The 24,685-nt window shown below is 38.4% G+C and overlaps 1 protein-coding gene across 2 annotated transcripts in view; it reads left to right on the top strand.

Moving 5' to 3' along the window:
* Positions 1 to 20,337, top strand: part of LOC126213282 (Y-box factor homolog) — a 119,384-nt gene extending 99,047 nt beyond the window's left edge. The window contains exons 6-10 of one of the 2 annotated variants that reach the window (XM_049940943.1): positions 2,094 to 2,255; positions 4,625 to 4,807; positions 9,556 to 9,603; positions 17,574 to 17,609; positions 18,402 to 20,337. In XM_049940943.1, the coding sequence (XP_049796900.1) occupies positions 2,094 to 2,255; positions 4,625 to 4,807; positions 9,556 to 9,603; positions 17,574 to 17,609; positions 18,402 to 18,449 (477 nt within the window). In that variant the 3' untranslated portion in view covers positions 18,450 to 20,337. The remainder of the gene's footprint in view (positions 1 to 2,093; positions 2,256 to 4,624; positions 4,808 to 9,555; positions 9,604 to 17,573; positions 17,610 to 18,401) is intronic. The other variant, XM_049940944.1, reaches the window with a different exon arrangement.
* Positions 20,338 to 24,685: the final 4,348 nt, after the last annotated feature.

The raw sequence follows: 24,685 nt of genomic DNA, 5'->3' as shown, positions 1-24,685 counted from the left end.
TATGTGTTGCAAGAGCCGTGAATTCTCACCACATTCCAGGCTGTTTCCTTTGCGCATTTACTCCCAGGTGTTCCAACACATTCCAGTAGTACCGTGGGTTAAGTTTGTCCCCGTGTCATGAATTCTTGATGAACTAATCGTTCAAAGAAAACTATCAAAACGGCTTTGACATTTGACCTGACCTGATGAGATAAAAAAAAAATCCTGTGTGAACCATTTGTAACGCCGAGTATGGCTTAACTCCTCACTGTAGGCTTTCTGTGGCTTAGTGTGTCGCTGTAAAGTTTTCCTGAAGTCTGACGTGAAATTTAATGCAGATACATTGGTCCTCTAATTCTTTCATCTTGAAATATGCAAACTGTGTGACAACGTTCCACTTGGTACAGCACTGAGCAATAACTGACATACAATAATGAATCTTCCAAAAATTACGCATTAAACAGGCGTGTGCAGGAATGCCAGCTGCATTTGACCCAAATACACCACAGGCATGACATCATGAATGTCCCAGAATTTTTTTTGAACTGGCCTCATATTTTTACACAGTGCTGGTAAACAGTTTGTGCTAGTAAATGTAAGAGATTACAAGCTAAACCTGTGTGCTGCACTCGAACTGGAGTCTTGGCCTGCAGGTTTTCCATGCTGTTACAGTTGGACTAATTCACTGGCCCCTCTGCATTTTGACAGCCTTCCCAACAATGTCCAGCTACTGTACTGGTTAACAAAGATTTTAAATGCAAATGTTTAGGTCAGGCTTGTCAGTGAATTGTACCATTGTGGGTAGCCATTGAAAGTCACAAAGTAAGGTGTGTTCGAAAGAAAAGATACAAAACACTGTGGGTATAATTGAACTTTTTATTCAAGAGTCATCAGAGGTACGAACACAACTATCCCACTATTTCAAGAGCTTGAGAATTCCCTGTCCCCAGAGTTTCAGTGGCTGTGACAGGAGCCAGTCATGCACTACGTCCTTCAGTTTGTCAGCAGAGTTGAAGTGCTTCCCTTTCTAATGTTTATCAGACCAGACACATGGACTTGTCTGTTCTGTAGGGTGGATGCTGAAGCTGCTCCCACTTGAGCTTGACCTTTAAGCTTTGTGTGAAATCACACATGTGGACACACATTATCGTGGAGCAGATACTCTGTGAGCATCCCAGGCCATTTGCTCTTGATGTACTTGACGAGACTAAGGATTGTCTCGTAGTACGTATCATTGTTAATGGTTTGTACATGCTCGAGGAATTGGGTGGGATCAGACATCAAAAAAGAGTGAACATCACCTCGCTTGCCTGAGGGTATTTTTCTTTGGGGCGGGGGGTGACAGTGTTAAATTTGGGTGTCCCTAATGTATCACTAAGTTACCCTAAAGCAGCATACACAACTAGTTTGGTTTTATGTTGTATCACACTTTCCAGTTTGAATGCTTTTGATACCAATAAGACATGAATTTATTCTAAGTGTGACTTCTGCATAACATTTCAGTGGCCACAGGTTGTGTATTTTCGCAATGTAAACATTTTGTACCTATTTCAGAGCCTTTCGCTTGCCACAGCTCTGTCATATTTAATTGAAGATGGTGTTGTAAATTGTGGCTATTGTGTCCTTGGGCTGTGCTACTGGCTGATCTTGTGGAGAGTGTATGTAGTACATGTATTTTGGCGTCATTAGAGTTGACCGATTCATTCTCAAGCCTGACAGTCAGCGCTTTAAAGTTCTTGATCTTAATGACAACCACCTGAAATTGGCAATATGTGCTGCGCGCGCGCGCACACACACACACACACACACACACACACACACACACACACACACTAGATTGTCGCAATATAAATCTCATTGTATAAGTGGAACAGAGCCTCTTTCTGTGTGTAGTTAGTAACACCATACAGACTGTGCTTGTAGCTTTGATAGTGAAAGACTGTGGACTTTACGATAAATGTAAATTGGACCAGGATCAGCAAATTTAACAAAAAATTAGTTACAGGTGTATACAAATTCAGTGCTGCCCATTAACAAATACGAGAAATCGTTATTCTCGGTAGAGCAACCAGTATCCAGAAGAGTGTTCCTAACACTGTACTCTACATCTGCAGGGCGACGGCCGTGAGGGAGACTACGAGCCTGTGGATGCCGGCATGGGGGGGCGCGGTGGTGGCCGGGGCCGTGGCGGTCCGCCTCGCCGCTTCTTCCGTCGCAACTTCCGCGGAGGACGCGGAGGTGGCATTCCGAGGCGTCCCAGGAGCCAGGACGGCCAGGTGTGTACACTGCTGAAACGTGTATGGTGAAATGCAAATCGCAAAAGCAGCAATTCTCGTACAGTAGTAAAGGTGTGTAATTGTAACTTCCTCTCGGCAATGTCTGGAGTCCCTGTACCCCTCAGTCCAGTGTAAAGTATATTGTAGTGATTGCAAACAAAAGCATGTGTCCAGTGGACCTGAAAGTGCACCAGCATGCATGACGTAGACGTCTACGGGCCTCAATTTATTGACATACAGCAGAGCAGCTATGATTAGCTGACAAAAGTGCATCACGATCTGTTTCAGTGATTCATAAGCTGTCGTGGAATTCGTATTTTACTTCCATAATACAAAAATGTGCGGTGTAAATTGCCACACATCAAATTTATTTCCAAATTTGCACTCTCTTTTGTTTGGTTTGGTTTTGTAAAGAGTGTGGGAGGTCTACACTGGTGTATAAAACCTTCACCATTCAAGGGATCGATAAGTTTTACAGTGCAAAGAGGAAATGTAGTGTCACTTAACATGGAAAAAAATGTACTTGTGCCTGGGGAAAAGTAATTTTTAACCAGTAAATGCGGGAATTTTTCTACCTGCTTTCGGCTCATCTAATTAGCATTTAGTTTCATTCACAGACTTCTAAAAATAATATGATTGAGCATTATGATGATGATATCCTGGCCCGTATCGTAGTGAGAGACGGGATCCTTTTAGACTTCTACATGTAGTGGGATTGTCCTTGGACCAAAAACCCACATTCTCCTTCACAACTGCACACTTTGACTGCACTGTCCAAAATTTAATCTGCTTACACATGTGGACTTAGTCAGTGACTAATCACTCAACTGATACATGGCTGCACATTTTCTCTCGCGTTTCCTTACATCATCTGTATGGCCCTATGTGGCACTCTTAAACAGAAACAAGCTCCTCTTTAAGTTGAAATACTTTGCTTTGCAAGGTAGGTCCTTGTCAAAGTGTGAACTTGTTTGCTTTGTATGGACATTACTGCACGGTGCCAGTTTTTATTCCTCAACTGTTTTCTATCAATTCAAAAGTGGCTTCACAACTGCAGGAATGCAGTACTAATACGAAAAAAGAACAAAAAGCAAAAAATCTGTATCGACAAAGCTCTCCTCTCTCTCTCTCTCTCTCTCTCTCTCTCTCTCTCTCTCTCTCTCTCTAGCTGGATACCAGTAAACTACATGGCATCCATAAATTATCTAAATTATCTTCGCAATGGAAGGCTTTAATACCCTCAAAGCTATACTAGATATAACTAGTTTTCAACATGTCATCAGTAACTCCTAAAATTTTGTTTCCTGATTCATACACACAATGAGCACACCCGCAGTGGAACGAATGATGTCCAGTCTGAATTTCATTTCTTCCCATAGTGACATCTTAAAATGCATTGTAAATGTGTGCCTTAAAGTCCTGTAGTTCTTTAACCTTGGTGTGGCACACCAGAGCTTTTACAAAACCCTGCAGGAAGAAGTGGTGTGAGGTGTGGGGATCGTGGTGACCGTGGAATTGGACCATCTTGTCTGATCCACCTACATCTAAACTTCTTGTTTAGAAAGTGATGGACTTGTAGGAAGCAGTGTGGTGGTGTCTCATCCTGCTGCAAGGTGACAACAGGTTGCAGGTGTTCAAATTGTCGCACAGCAAACTCCTTAACATGTCCGGGGAAACACCACCGTTGATTCCACTCGATGAGAGTGGACCTGTAATACGACCTTGCATCAGTCTACACCAAACGTGAACCTTGGGACACTCTCCCATTTCACGTGTAACACGAGGATGCCGTAAACCTCACAGATCGATGTTACAGCAGTTCACTTCGCTGGATACGTCAGATGTTCTCTCGTCGGAAATACAGATATCTTGTAAGAAGTCATTGTTTGCATCAGTCTTGCTAGCCTACCCACTGCAAACAGATCCCGATGAGGTTTGTACGGATGGAGAACACTACACATTTTCCACAGATAATGTGTGCCGAGCTCCAATAGTTAGTTGGGACAGTGGTTTACCCTCCTCCCCCATAACATGTTTGAAAGTTTGGTTGCATTTCAATATCGGATATTGGCTGTATGAACCAGGCCGTACACTAACCTTTTTCCTGTGACGTCCATATTTCATCTGGTTTTCAAATTTGTCATAATTGTCAGTGTAAGGTAAAAAAAGCTCTGTGTTACATTACCACATGTTGAAAACCGTTTGTGAATATCTAGTACAGTTTTAAAGCTATTAGTCTTAAACTGAAGAGATATGTACGGACATATCGTATTTCCCCAATTATATAAAGTTAAGAGGGGGACATGTCAGACACCCCATATAGTAATTTGTACGTTCAGTTTTGCCAATCGTTACCGGTTTTCGTGCAGAACGTGAGTGAGAGCGAGGGCCAACCTGTGGGGCGCGCCCCACGCAGGCGCTACCGGCCGCGCATGACCCGGCAGTCCCGTGGCGGCGGCTCGGGGGGCAGCGGCCAGCGCACGTCACAGAGCGAAGGAGAAGGTGCGGCGCAGCCACAGGGCGGCCAGAATGCGGCCTCTCCCAAGCCCAAGGTAAGGGTGTGCTGTACACACGGCTGGAAGCCACTTTTCCTGTTTTAGTGTAGTGTAGAATTTTTTCACAGAATTTGATCTAAAGAGAGCTGGTCCAGTGAAGTGACGCACAGAGTTTGTTTATAAAGTTTGTAACTCAGAATAAAAAACGTAGAAAGCTTAGCTTTTGTGCTTCTGTTAAGCTGCTTCTTGAAAAGACCATTCTCTCTTCAAGCTGGATTTGGAAAAAGTCTAGACTTTAGTGGCACAGTCATCGCTGTCAGATTGTCAGTGTAGTGTTTCCTGTGGTTTTCAAAGTGGGAAGAAATCCCCGGGTGTAATGTCGAGTGAATGAGAAGACACATTGTGTACTTCAGGAACGAAGAGTGCCACAGTTGCTGAAGTGGTGTCACGTGCTGCCTTGTCGTGTGGGAGTCTGACCCTTTCTGCAGTTATTCCTGCCATCTTCTGTTCCATCTCGTGGTAGTCACAAAATTGTAGTAATGTTGGCTGTAATAGTATCCCTTTTCGCACAGAGTAATACTCCTAGGCAGTTGCAAAAGACAGATGGCATATCTTTCCAGAAGAGAAATGCTGTTCTGTTTTTTCCTTTTCTTAGACTGGAATGTCTGGGTTGTGTTGTAACAATCCCAGTATTAGTCCATTCCGATCATGTAATGGGAAAACACTGTTCTCTCCTACTAGGACATTGAAGTTTGTTACAAATGTCATGTGCCACTAAATTGTGCCAGATATACTGCACGTGCTAAAACAGACCTCATCTGTCTTATCGGACTGTCATTTGCCTGTTGGACAACTCTGAAACTGTTTCCTTTGTGGTAATCCTCAGTACAGTCTTCAAAAAGGGTATGCATTTTTTTCATCTTATTCTGGTGCATTATCCCTGTGCACTTAAATCATTTCATTGTGAATGTCCTTGGTCAGTTTACCAACCAAGTGCAAATGATAACTAAACACGAATCCAGTATCTCGCTTCTTTACACTGTTGTGGCAGTCGAACCAGACATTTTGCTTTTTCTAGCAATTTTTCAAAACTAGTGAGTTGGGCAAGTTAGTGTACAGCACTCTACCGTACTTCAGAAGAAATTGGAGGTTAGGTTTGGAAACTCGTATCTAGAGATTCTCATTTCCAGTTTTGCCATACCTGCCAAATGAGAAGCCTTGAGTGTACTTAATGAAGGAGTATATTGTGGATACTGGTTTGAATAATAATTTAAAAAGTCTAATGACTGAATTCAGTCTCATTGTAGTTAGTCGAGAAACAGTTCAATCAAGACATTCGGGTTTACTAGTATCCTGCCACAGATTTTGTAGTTTGCACAGCTGTTTGATAGTATTTTTATCAAGAGATTTAATTTATTATATACCAGTTCAGTTTTTCTGCTGCTTTTTAATGAATTTGAAAGCAATATTTTATCTGCAGATTTTAAAAATAACACCAAAAAATTTTGGTCATACGTAAAATCTATGACCGCCACATATAATTCAGTACTGTCTCCTGCTGACAGTACGGGTAATGGATGAGGATGAGGAAATTCTAAACCTAGCTTTCAAAAACTCGTTTACGGTAGAAGACTGAAGCACCATTTCCCCTTTCAATTATAAAACAAAAGAAATGAAAGGCTGACATATTGTTTGGTATATCTGGGATTGTAGAGCAGTTAAGATTCTAGATGCCAGGCAGGCATCTGGTCCAGACAGTATCCCCTTAAGATTTTATGTTGACTATGCTACAAATACAGTACCATTCTTATCAATCGTCTATCAGATCATTGAAGCAGAATGGGACTGGATGAAGGCCCTGGTCATAGCAATTGATAAAAAGGGTAGAAAATCGGATGCACAGAATTACCAGCCAATTTACTGACGTCAATTTGTTGTAGAATTGTGGAACATGCGTGTTTAGACATGACGACCTTTCTAGACTCTGAGAAATTCGTGTGCAGAAACAAGCACTGTTTTAAGAAAAAGCAGGCATGCCAGACACAGCTGGCCCTCATTGTGCACGATACAAAACAGGCATCCCAAGTCGATGCCATATTCCTCGACTTTCTAAAGGTGTTGCACTCAGTTCACCACTCACTTGCTCCAAAAAGTGTGTGCCTAGGGTCTATCTGATGACATATGTGGTTGGGTAGAAAGTTTCCTAACAGACAGAGAGAGTTGCATATCTTCCTGAATGTGGAGACTTCAACAGAAACAAGCGTTCAAAGATAAGGGAAATTAGGACTCGTACTGAGGTGTTCAGCCATTTTCCTTCGCGTGATCCGTAAGTGGAACAGAGGGGGAAATAAGCCTTTGGCACGATTAGTGCCTTCCACCACACATAGTGTGGTGGCTTGTGGAGTATAGATGTAGAAGTAGATGTAAATGTTTAATAAATGGGAGTCAGTGTGAAGAAATGAGGTTGTAGTAATAGTAAGAATTTCTTTGCAATCCTCCAGTCTCCAGAAGAGAATGTCTGCACTGCAGATTCCAAAAGCAGAGATGCATTGTGTCCTTCAGCAGTACAGCAAAAAGGTGCATCTAAATGTGGGAGTTGAAAAAAATGAAGGAAGTTTAGAGAAGACAAGTCTAATATGCTGACTTTTTAATTTACAACTACTTTACTGCTAACTCTATTTGAAACGGGCAGTTGCTTGGGTTTCAGTGTTGCGGCAGCATGAAGACTAGAACACAGAACTGTGTGTTCAAAATACATACAAAAGAGTATAAAGATATCCAGTGTGAAGGTGCAAGATGCTTTTGTAGACAATTTTGAAGTCCTGCAGACTGTAGAGCTCAGTTTTTGTCAACATCAGTTGACAACCTTTTCAGACTTAATATTAGCACGAGAATGTGAGGTGGAAGTTTTTGGTGAGAGTTTACAACCCCAAATTAATATTCTCGTAGCAAAGCTACTAATCATCTGGGACGGTTGTTCTGCATGGGTCCCAGTGCAAAAGAGACAGATGTTCTTACATGGTGTACTGTCTGATCTCTTTGTCCGCTGCTTGTTCTTGGAAGGGCAGTTGACATTTCAGGCATCCAGTGCTGTTAAATTTATAATGTAATTTTAGAGTTACCAAATAATTTCCATTTAAAAGTGAAAGGTTTGACACTGTTCAGTGGTGGGGGTTTGAGTTTGTGGAGAGTGGGTTCAAATCCCATTCAGACTGTTAGGGTTGAACTTTGCTGTTTGTGAATTATACTAAAGTGAATTCAGTAACAGCCATTCCTGCCCATGCCATACAAAAGTTTGTACTCAGCCTCAAATTAAATTGTCAATTAATTGAGGTTGCTGAAAGATATCTTTCTGAACCCTGTAAACTTCGTGTATCTACCTGGACCCATTTGCTGAATATTAAATTATTGTAGGTTGCAAACAAAGATTGATCAGTTAGTGCAGAATATTACTACTGAACTAATTGTTAACGTTCTACACCATGCTCCCCATCCTCACCCTAACAGTGGTGGTTTTGAAATTCAGAAGTGTCAGTGTGGCAAGTGCAAAGTTCTTTACTTAATCCAGGCTGCTGCATATGTGTATTGTATTTAAATACTACAAAAAGTTTTGACAATGGAAATAATTCAGCAGCAGTGGACTGTTTACAGTGCATTGCTCATTTCTAGTTGAATGACAAGTCTATTTTAATTGTATCCTATTACAGATGCTTTGAGATGGGCGAAGAAGTGAGAGTTTGACATAGTAGAGGTCTAACTGTAGACTTGTTTGAGGAACTAATATTTGAGAGCTAGTGGAAAACATACAGAAAAGCTGAGATCCAGTGAGTCTTACGCAGAAAGTCGAATCTTTTAAAGTGCCAGGACTGTCAGATCTGTAAAAGAAATCGGGTTACCCTCCATTCAGAGGCTGTAAGACGCAGCAACTGTTACATTGGCTTGTAAATAATAGATTTCAGCTATCAGTCGTCCTTTTGGAATTTTATTGGCAGACCTAGATTTCAGCTAGAAACTAGCCATTCTCAATGCACTATAATTTTTGATCAATGAATGTAATGCCTGAATACTGAGTATTCAGTTGAACTGTGGATGAATCCTGACCAACAGGCATTACATCCGTTAATCAAAAATGATACTGCATTGAGAATGGCTAGTTTCTAGCTGAAATCTAGATATGCCAATAAAATGTCAAAAGGACGACTGATAAATGAAATCTATTATTTACAAGCTGTAAAAGAAATAGCTCCTGTTAAAATGGTTTTCAGAGTAGGTAACATTGAAGATCAGGTAGACCGAAAAAGGAAACCAGATACCAGTCAGGAGTGTAACGTGATCTGTTGAAAATGAGTGCCAGATCTTTCATGTTTCTGTCCTCCGTTACTTGTGCCAACTGAAATAAATTAACTAATTTCTTGATTTTACTAATTTAAAAATGTTTAAAAGGATGTTCAGAACAGTAGTTTGACTGGAAAGGATCTGAATGTAGGTTGGTGTAAGTGCCGGGATTGTAAAGAGTAATTATTTGCCAGTGAATACACTTATCCATGAACATTTTGTTTCGTTGACATTACTCTTGACATAACTTGACAGTTAAATTCCTGGCTAAAACATTTCATTGAATTCACTTAAGTAGAACATAAGACTTTCATTAAATTGTTTGTTTACTTGAATTTTTAGACATTGCTACTGAGTAGCAGACATTTTTCTGGTAATGGTAGATTGATATTAGTGTTACTGAGCTGCAACAGGGAGAGGTAGACACAAGCTACTGAGAGATGTGTCAATGCTGTTTCTCAATTTCACAGGCTGAGGCGGAAGGCTCTGGTGAGCAGACAGTTGAGCAACCTAGCAAGGCAAGTCTATCTTTACTCACTGGACGGGTTACTAACCACTACCGTTTGTGCCTAACTCTTATTTTATAAGTAGGGATTGTCTAATTCTCCTTGTGGTGGATTTTATTTAGATAAACAAAATGTTCGAAATTGTTAGTATTAACATCTAACATAGATGGCAATAGTCAAGTACTATATACAGATCATACAACTAACTGTTCATTTTAAGGAGATCCAAAAACGTCTGTAACAAACTTAAGATATTTGTCATTTCTTCTGAATTCTTTTGACATTTCCCTTTCTGCTCTACAAATGTGAGAAAAATTTGATAGTGTGTTAATATGTTCAGTAGTTGCCTGTCGAATATTAAAGAAATTAAGTGAAATAATTACATGTTGCCGTGAGGTTAAAAACGCTACACAAATAGATGCTAATTCATCATCAGCTTTGCACAAAATCACTGATAGTGGTTATGTACCGTTTCAGTAATTCTGTCGTGTTAATGTCTTAGTGTGCAGTGATGCAAGTTCGATATCTCCGTACCTTCTTTGACAAGTTGAACAGTCACACGTGAGACAGAAAAATTCGGCAACTACACAGTTGCATACTGCTCAAGAGTAGGAATTGGTTTGTTACCCTGCAGTTAACAATTTTCACCACAGCAAACGGTTAGGACTTGACTCGGTGCATTTTTACTAATACCCTCATAATTCAAATTCTGTGAGGAATGTTGGGAGGGAGAGCACACAGGACAAATACACATTTCCCAAAATGACACTGCAGAATTCATAAAATTGTCTTGAATTGAGGTAAACACAAATAGCTGTGGTAAATGATTTACAACACAGAAATTGCAGCAAACTAAATTACACACGGTACCACACATGAACAAATGGTCACCACTTAGTACTGAACCGTACCTGCCATCGTGTAACGAGGCAGGACGTCTAGATCGTCCATGACTGCTCAGTAGTAAGAATTCAGTAGTTGTGAGAGATTGGATAAGATTGTCATTAGTATTGAACTGAGAAGCAGAACTTCTACCAGCAGATACTGTTGATGCCAGTCAAAGGAATATAAATGTGAAATTAGATGCACAGGTTTTGACACTTTTGGTAGAAAAATTATCAGCAGATCCTATTGGAACAAGTTGGAGATTTTCCAAGGTGAGCATCATCCCCTTTTTCAGTGGAGCTCGCTTGAGTATGAAGTTGAGAGAGGGTGGAACGGAATCTGGAGACTGCCCCAAAAGACATCGGGATTTTAAGTTGGTGCTCCTAAAGAATGTAAGAGGTAACTGAAAAATCTGCCCTGATAAAGATTGGCATAAAGAGTGGTGGTTGCTGTAGCTCTCCTGCAGGTGTTAAAACTTTAAATCGGCAAAACTGAAATTGAGGGAAATTACTGTCGGTCCTAATGACATCCTTGTCAGTTTTGATATAGTGTCTTTGTTCACTATGGTTCCAGTTGATGAAGCTCTCTCTCATATAGCCGATATGTTCCCTACTGATATAGTGGCCTTGTTCCAACACTGTCTATCCTCGACCTATTTTCAGTACAATGGTGAATTTTATGAACAGATTGATAGGGTAGCCATGGGAAGCCACCTAAGCCCCGCAATTGCGAATTTATTCATGGAATATTTTGAACATAAAGCACTGCAGTTGGCCACAAAAAGCCCCTCGAAGTGGTATCGGTATGTGGATGATACCTTTGTAATATGGAATCATGAGGAAGAGGACTTGAATGATTTCCTGGTGCACTTAAATAGCATCAACCCAAAGATCAAATTTACCATGGAGAAAGAGAATAATGGACAACTTAACTTTTTGGATGTATCAGTTATCAAACGGGCGGATGGGACCTTAGGCCATAAGGTCTACAGGAAAGGTACACATACTGATCGCTACCTCCATAAGAACTCAAACCACCACCCTAGGCAAAATAGGGGGATCATAAAAACACTAGTGGATAGGGCCAATAATATTTGTGAACCAGGCTACTTACAAGAACAACTAAATCATTTACGAATGACTTTTGCGAAAAATCGTTATACAAAAAAAGAGATTAACCAAGCACTTCACCCAAGTAGAAAAATGCCTAAAAATAGGAGACAGCAACAACCATCAGCTTCCGTTCATCCATAACATCACGGATCACATTGGGAAAGTACTAGCAAAGTTTCAGGTGGAGACTATTTTCAGACCTACTAAGAAAATTAGTGAATGCCTAAGATCAACAAAAGATGCTCGTCACCCCCTAGCCACCCCAGGGGTATATAAAATTCAGTGAAGTTATGGCAGGGTTTACATAGGAACTACAAAAAGAAGCATCAATACATGTTTGACGGAGCACAAAAGAAACTGTCGCTTAGGACATATCGACAAATCGGCAGTAGCGGAACATGTTTTTAAGGATGGAGATCACGAAATAAAATTTGGTGAGACAAGTGTGCTAGCTAGGACGTCACATTATTATACACGTATGTATAGAGAGGCAATTGAAATCCACAAACATCAATACAATTTTAATCGTAAAGGAGGAGGATTAAAATTGGACAAGATATGGCGGTAGACGTGGCATCAATCACGTGACAATAGATTGCCTGCAATAGAGAGAACAGACTATAGGCAGAGATAGCTACACATTGACACCACGTGACGTGCGGTGGCGCCTTCTGCGATCTCCATATAAGTGGCGGCCCCAGCTCCTAGCAGCCAGTCGTCGACTCACCTCGGAAGATGTTCTCCGTAGTTGAGAACGAAAAGTCAGGGAGAAGTAGTTCTACAGTTCGACCACGGCAATTTAGCCCAGAAGTGTTTACTGATGGTATTTGACAGGTGTTACGAAAGAAGCAATGTGTACTGCACAAGTAAGCCTGGTAAAACTGCTTCAATCATCAGTAAAGAGTGAAGCAAATTCAGATAGGCCCTGACACATCTGCAAATAACGTAAGGACCCCAGTAAGGCAGGACAGACAAATCGTGATCGGAGAACTTGTAGACGAGGTTAAAATTTGTTATGTATCTGTTAATTCCATTTTAATGGAAAATTTGTACCTCAGGAGGATCTCGGCAAAATTTGTTGCTAACAGCTGAGCAGAAGCAACTTCATTACTTTAACACGAGTGACCACTGCCTACGAATTCTGAGTTTACGGGTATGACCCACAAAGTAAGTTCCAGTCATCACAATGGAAACAGACCCGAGAAGCAAGTCCGCAGAAACGTGAGATGTGCTGACAACCTGGTTTTACTCCAGTGTCGGGGTCCATAAGGGATACACCCCAGATGGTACTAATGCTGGTAAAGAATACTACAGGGAGGTTCAATGTTATGTTCCTGACACAGTGAGATGAAGATTGCCGTACTTGATGACAGACACTTTGCACCTTCACCACAATAGTACACCCGACCATCATTATCAGTTAACTTTTTTGGGGCCAAATATAACACAGATGTAGTTTGTCTGATGGAGCAGCAATTGATTCTGGCTTTTCCAAAAGCTGACATGCTATGCTCTGAAAGTGAGCTGATTTCAGAACAGTTAAGACATTATCCAGAATTCAAAAGAGGCTTTTCCGTTATGCTTTCAGCAGTGGCAGCAATGATTGGAGGGGTGTGGAAGCTGAGGGGGACTAGTGTCAAACAGTTGCATCTGAATAAAGACAGATTCAGTAAATAAGTTGGATACTTTTTGAGCAGCCCTTACACTTGTCATACATACATACATGCTGTCTGATTTGTCACAGCATCAACAGTGGCTGAAGTAGAGGGGATATTAAGTGCAGATCGCTAAAGGTGAGAAAAGCATTAGAAAGAGATTTGCAAACATAAAATACAAATTTGTATGTTAGAAAGGTGTTTGTTGGTAGTGTAGCCTTGTGCTGAAATGAAATGAAGGTGACTAGCAGTTTAGACAATAAGAGAAAAGCTTTTGAAATGTGATACTACTGAAAAATGTTGAAAACAGGTTAGGTGGTTGAATAATGAGATGGTATAGAGTGAGTTGGAAAGAAAAATTACACACAGCTCGGCTAAGAGATGTTTCCAGAATAAAATTTCACTCAGTGGAGTGTATGCTGATATGAAACTTCATGGCAGATTCATACTGTGAAACAGTCTCTAACTCGGGACCTCCGCCTTGTGTGGGCAAGTACTCTACCGGCTGAAATACGTGAGCACACCTCACAAACCAGGTAGCTTCTGTGAAGTGCTCGGGTAGCTGAGTCACAAAAGCACTTGGCCGCAAAAGGCAAAGGTCCCGAGTTAGTTTTGGCCCTGCAGAAAGTTTCCGGTATCTATTTGATTTGTCACAACCTGAAGCATAGAGTAGTAGTCAGTTTGGTAATGAAGGAAATTATGTGCATACCAGTTAAAATCAAAATTGCAACCAAACTTGGTACACACATCTGCGTCGGACAACGATGTCGGGGTAAGAACCACCTATCTGTCACAGTTCAGGAGCTATATCAAACAAAGATACGTTAAAAACTGCTGCATCAATGTGTACATTCAAATTTACTACTTCTGTGCTACGATCTCGCAATAAATTAGAGAGACAGTATCAACATGTGCTACTAAATGGTCTACGAATTTATATTGTGATTCCACCCACAGTTCAGGAGAAGTCATAAACACTGAGGTGTTGGAAAAATTGCTGCATCATGCACGAAGTTTGAATACATGTATTCTTTACTGCCAAGGCATTCCTACAGTTGTCAACTTCAGGAAATACGACACCTCACAGCACTTTCGACAGGCTTAATGTGAAGTGCAAATGGCTGCAGGTGAAAATGATAGCAGTCAGTAGAGCTGTGAAGATATATTACCATTCAGTTTTTAACAGAAGATTGTTAAAATGCTGGGTTTGTCAGCCAGTATATTATAAAATCCAAAAATAAAATATAATTATTGATGTGAAGAATATAACGTGGGATGTGGAACAATAATTGTTAGAGAAAGCTATTTACACTCTTTTTGATCTGTACCACACTTCTGAAATTGGTTTTGTTCCTTGTGTCGTACATAAGATTAAATGTAACAAATACAATGCTTATAAAGCCCATTGCACTTGACCTGCTGAGTGTTGGATGTATCTTAGATCTTCTGAGACACTTCAAAGCTGTCGTTTAAATGAAAAGCTGTACGATGGACCAGGGTCGGCTTTTAGTGAGGCTAGATTTGATTAAGATGTGTGAGCACATCTGCTGGTAACAGGCACACATGTGAGGGCAGATGATGTTGCACATACCAAAAAATTCGCATTGTACTGAGCTAAAAATTGCTTATTTAACTGCTGATTTTCTTTCTACGTTGCACCAGTATATTAGCTGCTCCTTCATGCTGAAGTGTCTGGACGGGTTTAGATGAACTTTGGGATAGCGATAGCCTGTATCCTACATTAACATATAGGCCATCTTTCATTTAAAAAGTATAAAAATCACTGCTGTGGTGTCATCAATGTGACTATTATTCCTGTGTGATGGCTAGTTACATTAGTCATCCATGAAATTTAACTATCTAATGAATGCATTAAGTTTAGTGTAGAGATTAGTTTTCCTCAGATAAAGGAGTAAGTTGCGAACAACGTGTATTGTCATCTTCTTCCATCATCTGAGACAACTGCCCCTCTGCCTACCCTCCCTCCTTCGACGATTCTAGAGCTATAAGTGCGTTGTTCACATCTCAGTACGTCCGAGAATAACTTTCGTGATGACTCGTATGCATGGATAGTGTTTCTGTACTAAAATTTCTTAATAAATAACTAACTGTGGGAAACACCACAGGGTGCAACCAGTATAAAATAATAATGAACATTGTTGTATACAGAAGCTTCAGACTAGTTCATTATTTAATCGGGTAATGTCACAAGAGTGTATTCTGTCACCGACTTGATGCATTATATACCCTACTGTCTATGAAGTGCCTTGTAAATTTATGCCTGTAAATATTGGTGGGTAAGTTTGTCATGTATGGAACCTTAATGTAGTGGTTTGGACTCTCACAATGATTACACACACAGATTTGCATTTACACATTGCCTTGTCACATTTCAGTTAAAGGTCTTCTAAATAACAGATTAGGTATGACTGGTGGTGGTATAAAACTGATACCACCTTTCTCTTTTGGTCTCGATACCCTTCTTTTAGATAACAGATTAAATGTCTAATTCAAGATTCAATGAATATCTGGTGTGTAGATATGTGTACAGTAATGTCCATTAGGACCTAGTTCCTATAGTAATTTCTTGATCGCATGTAACTGATATTGTAGTGACAAACGGGTGCATTCAGATTATAGTGTCTGGATTATTCAGTCCACAGTGAATTCAGAGCCAAAGTGCCTCGGTGCATTTCACAAACGAGCAGTCTATTATGTAAGCATGCTAAATTTATAATGAATGAATGATGCTAGGCATAAGCAACAAAATAAAAAAGCAGCTTTACATTGAGTCTTCTAAGGCCATTGTGTTAATAATGGGAAGTCCTAGGAGTGGGGTAGGTATGTTGTAGATATCACACCCCGTGGCCATTCGCTTTAGTGGACCCTCATTTACAAGTAAGAGGCAAAAATTTCATTATGCACCACAGCCTAAAAAATAAGTGTTCATAAGAACAATGGTGTACCATAGTGATAAAATCATTTTCTAGTATGATGGTTGAGTTTGAATTCTGTGAGGTGCTTTCAGATTTTAATTTTTAAAGATATCTTTCAACAACTTTGTTCATTATATTTACTCAGGCAACTATTTAAATGTTAGTTTTTTGTTCATAATCCCTTGCTGTATCTTTTCAATCACTGTCCTTTTTGTTTGCTCTCATTTTATGTATTTCCTTTGATTTAATTTTTTCAATTCTATATTTTTGTCTGTTATTGCATTATTTCTATTTCTCATTATTGCTTGAATTTTAATAATAATCCATTCTATCATTTAAATCCTCATTTGTGTTGTTAAAAGTTGGATAAATATTAAAAATATTTTTCGTCAAAGCAGATATGACAGAATTTGAAAAAGTAAATAAAAAGGTGATACAATGCTGTGAAGGATTAGAAATTTAAAAATTAAACCAAATGACTGAAAATAATGAGCAGTCAGTTAAAACAGATCCGAAAATTATAACTTAAAAGCACATCACAGAATTTGAACACAACCTTGAGCATGTTAGGAATGGTTTTTAATCACTACACTATGCCACCACTGACAAACATTTACTTACGCTGTAATGCAACACACGACATTTTTCAACAGCTAGTTGCAAGCAAGTGTCCTCCAGGGAGAATGGCTGCAGGGTGTAATACATTGAGCCCTAACCTACAAGAGTGTTAATCAGTTCTCACGTATGGGAACCTAGCATCGTAAGAAAAGGGCTTGCCAGTGTTAGGAATAAAACTGTTGGCAGAAAAAGGCTGGCTAGCCGCACACTACTGCTGACCCCGACATTTAAAACAGGTCTCGTCTAAGACATTGATGCTTCAGAAATTAAACAGTTTTGAATATTGTTGATATTTATCCGAGTATATGATAAGCTGCTGCAGAATACTGCCACCAATGCATGCTTTGGTTTTAGAGTTTGTTTGTATCTTGAACTTGGTTATGTAGGTGTGCTCTAGTGGGGTTTGTGCAGTGTCAGACAATTGGCTGTATTACTGGATACTGTGCAAAATTGAAAATATGTACACGGTCAGAAAACTTCCTAAGTTTTCAAAGACAGGTTGCAATTGAATGAAAAGACGAATGGTGTTTCCTGTTACTCAGAGGCACTTCATATTGAGATACGGTTGGTTCGATTGGAATATGTTTGTTCTGTCAGTAATTGGAGATATTCTTTCCCATTTATTCCAGATACATTCATCTAATTAATCATTTTCTTCCTGGCTCTCACTATATTTCACACTTCCCAAATAAGTGAAGATATTCTATAACATCCTTCGAATGCATTGAAAATTTAAGTGCCAGAAGCAAACGGTTGATATGTTCTTTTTGTTCTAGGCTGAGTCTGGTGGAGATGCTGCTCCCCCTGCACAGGTAAGCATGTCTAACTTTATCTCCTAATTGTTCATAGCAGGACATGCACACTCAGTGCACTGATACAGTGGTTGATTGCACTTGAGGTGGTCAACATTTTGCAAAGTTAAAAGTAACCATAATGACTGCTGTCTCAGAAGTGTTTTTAGTGTTATTTTAATAGAAGTGCTAAAGGCAGTATGCAAGGTGTCGGCTGACAAGTGATTGATTTTAGGATATCAGTAACACCATCTGAACTGTCGGTTGTTCATCAATTAAATGGATATTGTTCCTAGGTCATGATCTTTATCTTAAATTTGATAAGATACTGCAGTCAGCAGTTTGGATTTTTCACAAATAGTACTTGTTAAAAGATGAAAGGTTAAACTAATTGTGTGCCTATTAAAAAAATGTATGTGTGGGTTATGTTCTGGTTCCTGACAGCTGTGTAATAATGTCTCTCAAGGAGAGATTTCATTTAGGGCACAGTAGAACTATTACTGATTTAAATCTGCATTTAAACACCCCTCTCCCCCTCCCCCTATTCATTGGTCACAACAGTTCACAAAGTAAATGTCCAGTATGAAGCTGTTAGTAATGTTGAAATCAGCTTTCAAATTCACCCCAAAGTTTACAATTTTTCTATGGGAAGAAGCTGAACACATCATTCACATACCATCGTGGTTTAGTAGCGTGACACATTCCTGTTTGTCTAGATGAAACGTTTGAATGGAACTAGGAAGTTTTTATGGTGTTGCAGTGTTTTAACTGTTCTAATTTCTGGGAGTGATTGTATTGTTTTCACATTTACAGGAGGCCTCTCAGCCAGTGCAGAATACTACTACAGAAAGCAGTGCTTAAGTCCATCAGCCATCGTAGAAAGAGAGGGTCATCTATTAAGAAAAGTAATAAAATTAACATCCAGTTTTTGTGTTAGTGCTTGACATCAAAACAACAAAAAGAAAAATCACAAAAAAATGAAATACAGACCTGATTTTCAGTTTAGCGTTATCACCTCCTAAAGATTCAAGTGTAAGCTAACATCGTCAACAAGAACTTTGTTTGGGTAGCGTTGAAGAAAACTATCCATCTTTTTCGTTTGTTATTCTACTTGTAATAGGTTTGACGTGTTGTAATAGAGAGGCTCAAAATTGAACCTGAAATGAAAGGCAATATGATAAAGTCTAGAATAATTTCTTAGTGTTTGGTTTTTCGTTTTGTGGATTTAAAGTTTTCTTTCCTTTTCATAGTTTTAAAAACTTTCTATTTATTGCTGTTCAAAAACTTGTTAGATATTTGTTTTGTTTGTTTGATATTTTCAGTGTGAGATTTATGAAGTTGTTAATTTTGTAATTTTTTACTGGTGTATTGTTGATAGATCAAAATGTTTGTCACATTTAATAGATTTGCTATTATAATTTAGAATTCCTGCAGCCACATCTCACGAAAGCACAGATACGGTGACCGTAATGCCGGAAAATTTGTAGTAACGTATTTGTCAGAATAACGTGAAATGTGACTTGGAAAAATTAATCAGGTTTGATTTTGAGTCTTTGCATTATTTCCAATAACAGTTCATAACATAAGCAGGAGGTGAAGACTGTAGCACATAGCACACGTCCCACACTGGGAGGTAGGCGCCGTATTCGTCACGGTACGCACAGAGCACGTGGACGTACAGTTCGAAGCATAACACTGTTCGGGAAAATATCTCAACGAAACTCCCCCAATTCTCCGGGTCAGCAGTAGAAAAATTTAGGAAGATTGAGAATTTTTCGTATGCAGCTTACGGGAGTTTGAGGAGTAGTTGGATGCAAAAAGTTTTGTGGGTGAAAATCCTTGTATTGTTACATAATGTGATCCTGGTGCGCACAGTGAGTACGGCAGAATCTACCTCCCTACTTTGAAATGGGAGTCATTTGAGGTTGTGGTTAAGATTTTGTTTCGCTTTGTCGACAAATTTCAACTGAGATGGCAAGGGTTTTTAAACGGTGTCACTCGCGTTTCTTTATTTCTGTTAAACGGTGCTATGTGCTGTCAACTTCCACAAGATTTAATGTGTTTTGTAGGGTCAGGCAAAGTTTTTTCTTTAAAGAAACACCTTTAAAAATAACCATCCTTTTGATTCCATGCTTGTCAACTGATGCATGTGTTTTAATGAAATTGTAATTAATTTAAAAAGATTTTGGGCAATATAAAGATTCACCATTTCATAACGGCCCAAAATCTCAAAATGACAAATGAGCTAAAGTTTTCCAACATGTGAAATTCATTGGCATTAAAACTATTAAATATGACTTCAATTAAAGGAACATAGCCAATGAATAAAAACTTGTTCATCCCATACGTGAGTGTGATAACAGAATGACTAAGATTTGCATTTGGACCACGTGTGGGAGAAAGTTGCGGCCGGTCACCACCTCTGGTCAGAAAGTTGTGGCCGCTTCTTTCATTGTATTTGTCACCTCTGAAGTAAGGTGAGGTAGTAACAGTGCAAATCGTCAGTGAAGTAAGTCTATTAAATGAAGCTTTAATGAAACATTGAAATATTAATAAAGCGAGCAACGTGTCAGTATCGACAAAATTTTTGTGAAATGGAACAACTTGTCTCGGTCAACTGTGAACGACTTAGAAATGAAATTTCTGGCTGAAGCTGCCAATTGTAAATGTACAAACAAGTTACAAAGTAATTTTTCAGAAAACATGTGCATTTTGAATAAACAAGCCAAAAAAAGTGAAAACTGTCAAACTGTGTACTTTCTTACAATGTCCTTTCCAGCTAATAATACTAGTATCCTGCTGCTCTCACTTGGTGTGAGAGTTTGAAGTAATGAACTGCACTACAGATATCACACACTGTAGTGCCAATAAAATGAAACTATGAAACACAACAAACATTTTGTAATATCTAAAAAAGCGACCCGAGAGACGTGAGCCAGGCTTCGGAAGTTTTGCACAAGACATTTGTTTGCGTGAGAGCACTCGTCGGAAAAAAACTGCATACAAAAAATTGACTAGTATGTAACAAATTTTATGGTAATATTGTGCATCCAGAGTTAAAAGTACATAGGATATCCTTCCAAAACTGATCAAAAATGTTTTATGTGCCCACAATCACAGCAACCCCCTCCCCCGATTTGAAATGTACCACATACAGTGAAACTACATGGAGTTACAGTACAGTGAAATCTTTTGCTAGAAATTTTACCTGTGAACCACATAAAATAACATGCCTGGAAATTGAAAAGGGAATTTGTGGTTGACAGTTACATACACTGTTAGACACAAAGTAAACTTTAATTCATTGCATTAATTTCCTTGTTTGTGTATTTAAATTGAGAAGATATATATAGGCATTGATATGTGACAAAATCTCGTCACAGGTTAAATACACAGCAATTCGTAAACGATACGTTGGTAAATGTTATGAATGCAAAAATAAAGTTGTGTGTGGTACTATGCACAATATATTTAGAAGCCTAGAATGTCATTGCATGGAATAAGAGGTCGTAGAAATAAAAGGTTATTAATTGAAACCCTCAGCTGCCAACAGGTGTTGACATACCTCGATGGGGACAGCTGGGAATGTGGGTCACAGGAAGTGTGCAAGGGATAGGTCCCTGCAGTCGTGCTATTCGTCTGTGTTGTAATGGATCTGGGAGATGTTATTTTTTTTACTGTATTTGTCGATACCAAATTGTAAAAGTTTTTTTATACTTTTTGTCAGAATTTATTGTAATTTGCCTTATATGTTAATTTACTTATGTTTTTGAGAGTGAAAGCATATTGATTACTATTAGTAAATGTATCGAAGAATAGCAAAGAGACTGATTACAAGTGGAAGCTTGTGTGTTGTGTAAAATATCTTTGACGCTGGAGTCGTCAGTCGGCAGGTAACTCTTGGTGTGTGTTGACGGGAGAACAATGTGAAGGTCGCCGTCATAAATAATTTTGAATTATGTTACTATTTTTTGTATTAACCATAAAAAAAGAAACTACATTTGAAGAAATGGTATTTGAAACACCAAAATGAAGGAAAACACGTTGAACCACGTCTTTTCTGCAGCCGACAAAGATGCATTGTGGAATCATACTTAGACAAGTGAAGCCAAGACTAATATCGCCTTGCAAACGTCTAACGGAAAAGGTACTGTCACGAAATATCGCAAATTTAAGTAAATAAAAAATAGTGACCATATTTTCAACTTGTCTTAGCCGGGATACAATATTTCAACTGGGGGCTCAGCCGGGATATTGTGTTCACGAGATCTTCAACAGTGCTACGAGGAAGAAAATTTTTGTTTGTTAATACCAGTTTCTTCAGAATGTGTGTTACAGTATTTGTGTTCATCGGGAAGTAAAAGTTTTGAGAAGAAATGTTTCTGCAAAAAATATAATTTTTGACAGAAGAAATACTTCAAGAATTTTGGTCAACAATCACATGGATGGAAAACGTGGATTTGCAACAGTAGAAGAGTGTTCCAGATAAGTCACGAAACCCTCGTATTTTGTTAAAACAATATTTTTATCTTGTTTTGTATTGTTGTGTATAAATTTTTGTTCTTCACAATGACTTATGAGATTTTTGAGAGTATTGTGCCTAAAGTAGAAAGTAGTAATTTAATAGACTTTGAAAATCAGGACAGGTCAAATGAAACAGAAAGAACCGATCAATTTGATTTAAAAAGTTTTCTTGTAAATTTCGCGAAAGAAATTAAACATTCAGTTGACGACAATAAGACTTACTGGGATGAAAAAATTGATAACATTTTGTTGCAAGTCCAAGCAGTCAGTACCCAAGTGGGTGATCTTTCGAACAGAGTTGGCAGTGTTGAGGAAAAAATTGAATCTGTGGAAGCAAAAGTAAATGAAATTGATGCTAAATTGAGTGGTGAAATTAATACTGTAAAAAAATGAGTTACTGGTAGATAGGGAAAGAAATTTAATTGAATTTAATAAGATAAAAGGGGAAATTAAAAATTTGGATGAGAACACAAAAGTTTTAGTAAAAAATGTACAACAAGAAACTGACAATCGTTTGGTTACTCTAGAAAAAAAAATAGTGCAATGATTTAGAAAACAAAAAATCTGTCGGAGAACTTAGCGAAAAACTTGAAAGTTTTGACATTGAATTTCAAGGCAAAAATCACAATGTCAACACATGCAATCTTGTATCTAATATTCCAGTGAAGCACTTTTCGGTAGATGGACCCTTACATCCCGTTGATTTTATACAGTATTGTAAGGATTGTTTTTTACGTCACTCACCAGATGATATGAAAATTAAATTTGTGAAAAAATTCTTGGAAGGGGAAGCTTTGACTTGGGCAAACCAGATTGTAACTTTGGGGATGACCTTTTCAGAATTTGAATCAAAATTTCTGGAAAATTTTTGGGATGGTCTTAAACTAGAATCAAAAGTGAATTTTTGAATGGGAGAAACTATAGAGAATCAGATGGGAACATGAAACAACAAAATTGATACCTTAAAGAGAAGATTGCCATCAGCAATGCAGTTGAGTTTAGTTCATTGTCCTGATAGTAATGTAGAGCAGTTTCTCAATTATATTGAAAAGTTGGATAGGGTAACAAGAACACACAGTGGGTTTACTCAGAAAGGTAATGGTCAAAATTGGGGAAATGACAACTTTCAAAAAAGGGAACAAAACAATTATCATGGTGTCAGTCAAAATTCATGTGGATATAACAATTTTCAAAAGAGGGACCATAATTTTTATCCAAAACAAGAACAACATTTTCGTGGAAATAATAAACAAAATAGAGAACACTTTGGGGATCAAAATTACAGAAATTTTGTTAGAGATCAGTACAATAGAAACTACCAACAATCAGGTAATGTTTGGCATAGGAATGGGAACAGAAATGTTGATCAGAGACATTGGCAGAACCACAATCAGCAGTTCAAACAGGAACCGGAAATAAAAAAAAAAGAGTAGGCGCCCCCTTGAAGGTCCTCAAGGTTGAGGCAGAAGGTGAGCATGATGAAAGGACCAATGGATGTGACGATCATAAACCCAAACATGACAGTTCCAAACCTAAGCTATCACATGAGGTCATTAGTTGTTACTTATTGAAGAAATTTCCAGAGGAAAATAATGATAAAGATAACATTTTCAGTACACAAGAACATACAGTAGATAAAAGTAATTGTGATTCATTTAATTTAACAAGAGTTTTACTCTTGGGCAGTAAAGAACACTTTGTCAGATGATGTAATTTGTAGTAGTTCAGAGATGTGTGTGAATGAAAGAGAGAATGCATGCTGTGAGAATGAAAGTGTTGGTGAAAGGGATCTGGTAACTTTAGAAATGGGAAATAATATTTTGGGGGATAATTTGAATGTGTATGACCTGAATATGTGTATTGATAATGATGTTGATGATAAAGTTGATAATGATGGTAATGGTATTGATGATGATGTTGAGGAAAGGTATTTCATTAGTTTAAATAGGGAGTTGGGTATAAACATTGTTGAAAATGGATTAAATAGTGAGAATATTATAGAAATTCCCAGGGATGTTACCAGGATGAATAAAGCTCACAAGCTGGATGTATGTGAAAGTGTGGATTTTGATGTTGTTGGTAAAGAATCTGACGACACAAGTAACGATGACACATGTATAACTTCTAGCCTAAGTGAAACTTTTACAGATACTAATGATACACACACATTTCTTATGAATATATGGCTGAACAGTGAAACTATTTCTTTTGACAAGAACTTTAGAAAGATGCTTATTAATGTATGTGAAACTGTATGTGAAACTGTATGTCCTGAGTGGTGGAAAAAGATGAGATTTTATTTTTGAAAAGCTGAAGGATAAGTACTTCAATAGTATACAATGTGATTTGGATGAAAATTCTTGGCTATTTGAGATAATAGAGGGTACTAATGACAATTTTGTATCTTGTGCAAATTTTATAACTGTGACAAATAATACATGTAATGATATACCATAAGATTCTGATAAGTATAGGTTTGGGGAAATTGAAAGTGATTTATTACATGAGGATACAGGTTCTGAGAAAAGTGATCAATTTTGTAGTCCTTGTATAAAAGTTCAAATTGGGTCATG

Source organism: Schistocerca nitens, chromosome 11 (genome assembly GCF_023898315.1).
Source record: "Schistocerca nitens isolate TAMUIC-IGC-003100 chromosome 11, iqSchNite1.1, whole genome shotgun sequence".
In the NCBI taxonomy this organism is placed as follows: Eukaryota; Metazoa; Arthropoda; class Insecta; order Orthoptera; family Acrididae; genus Schistocerca; species Schistocerca nitens.
The sequence above is the reverse complement of the archived record's forward strand: the minus strand, read 5'-3'. Positions and strand labels throughout refer to the sequence as shown.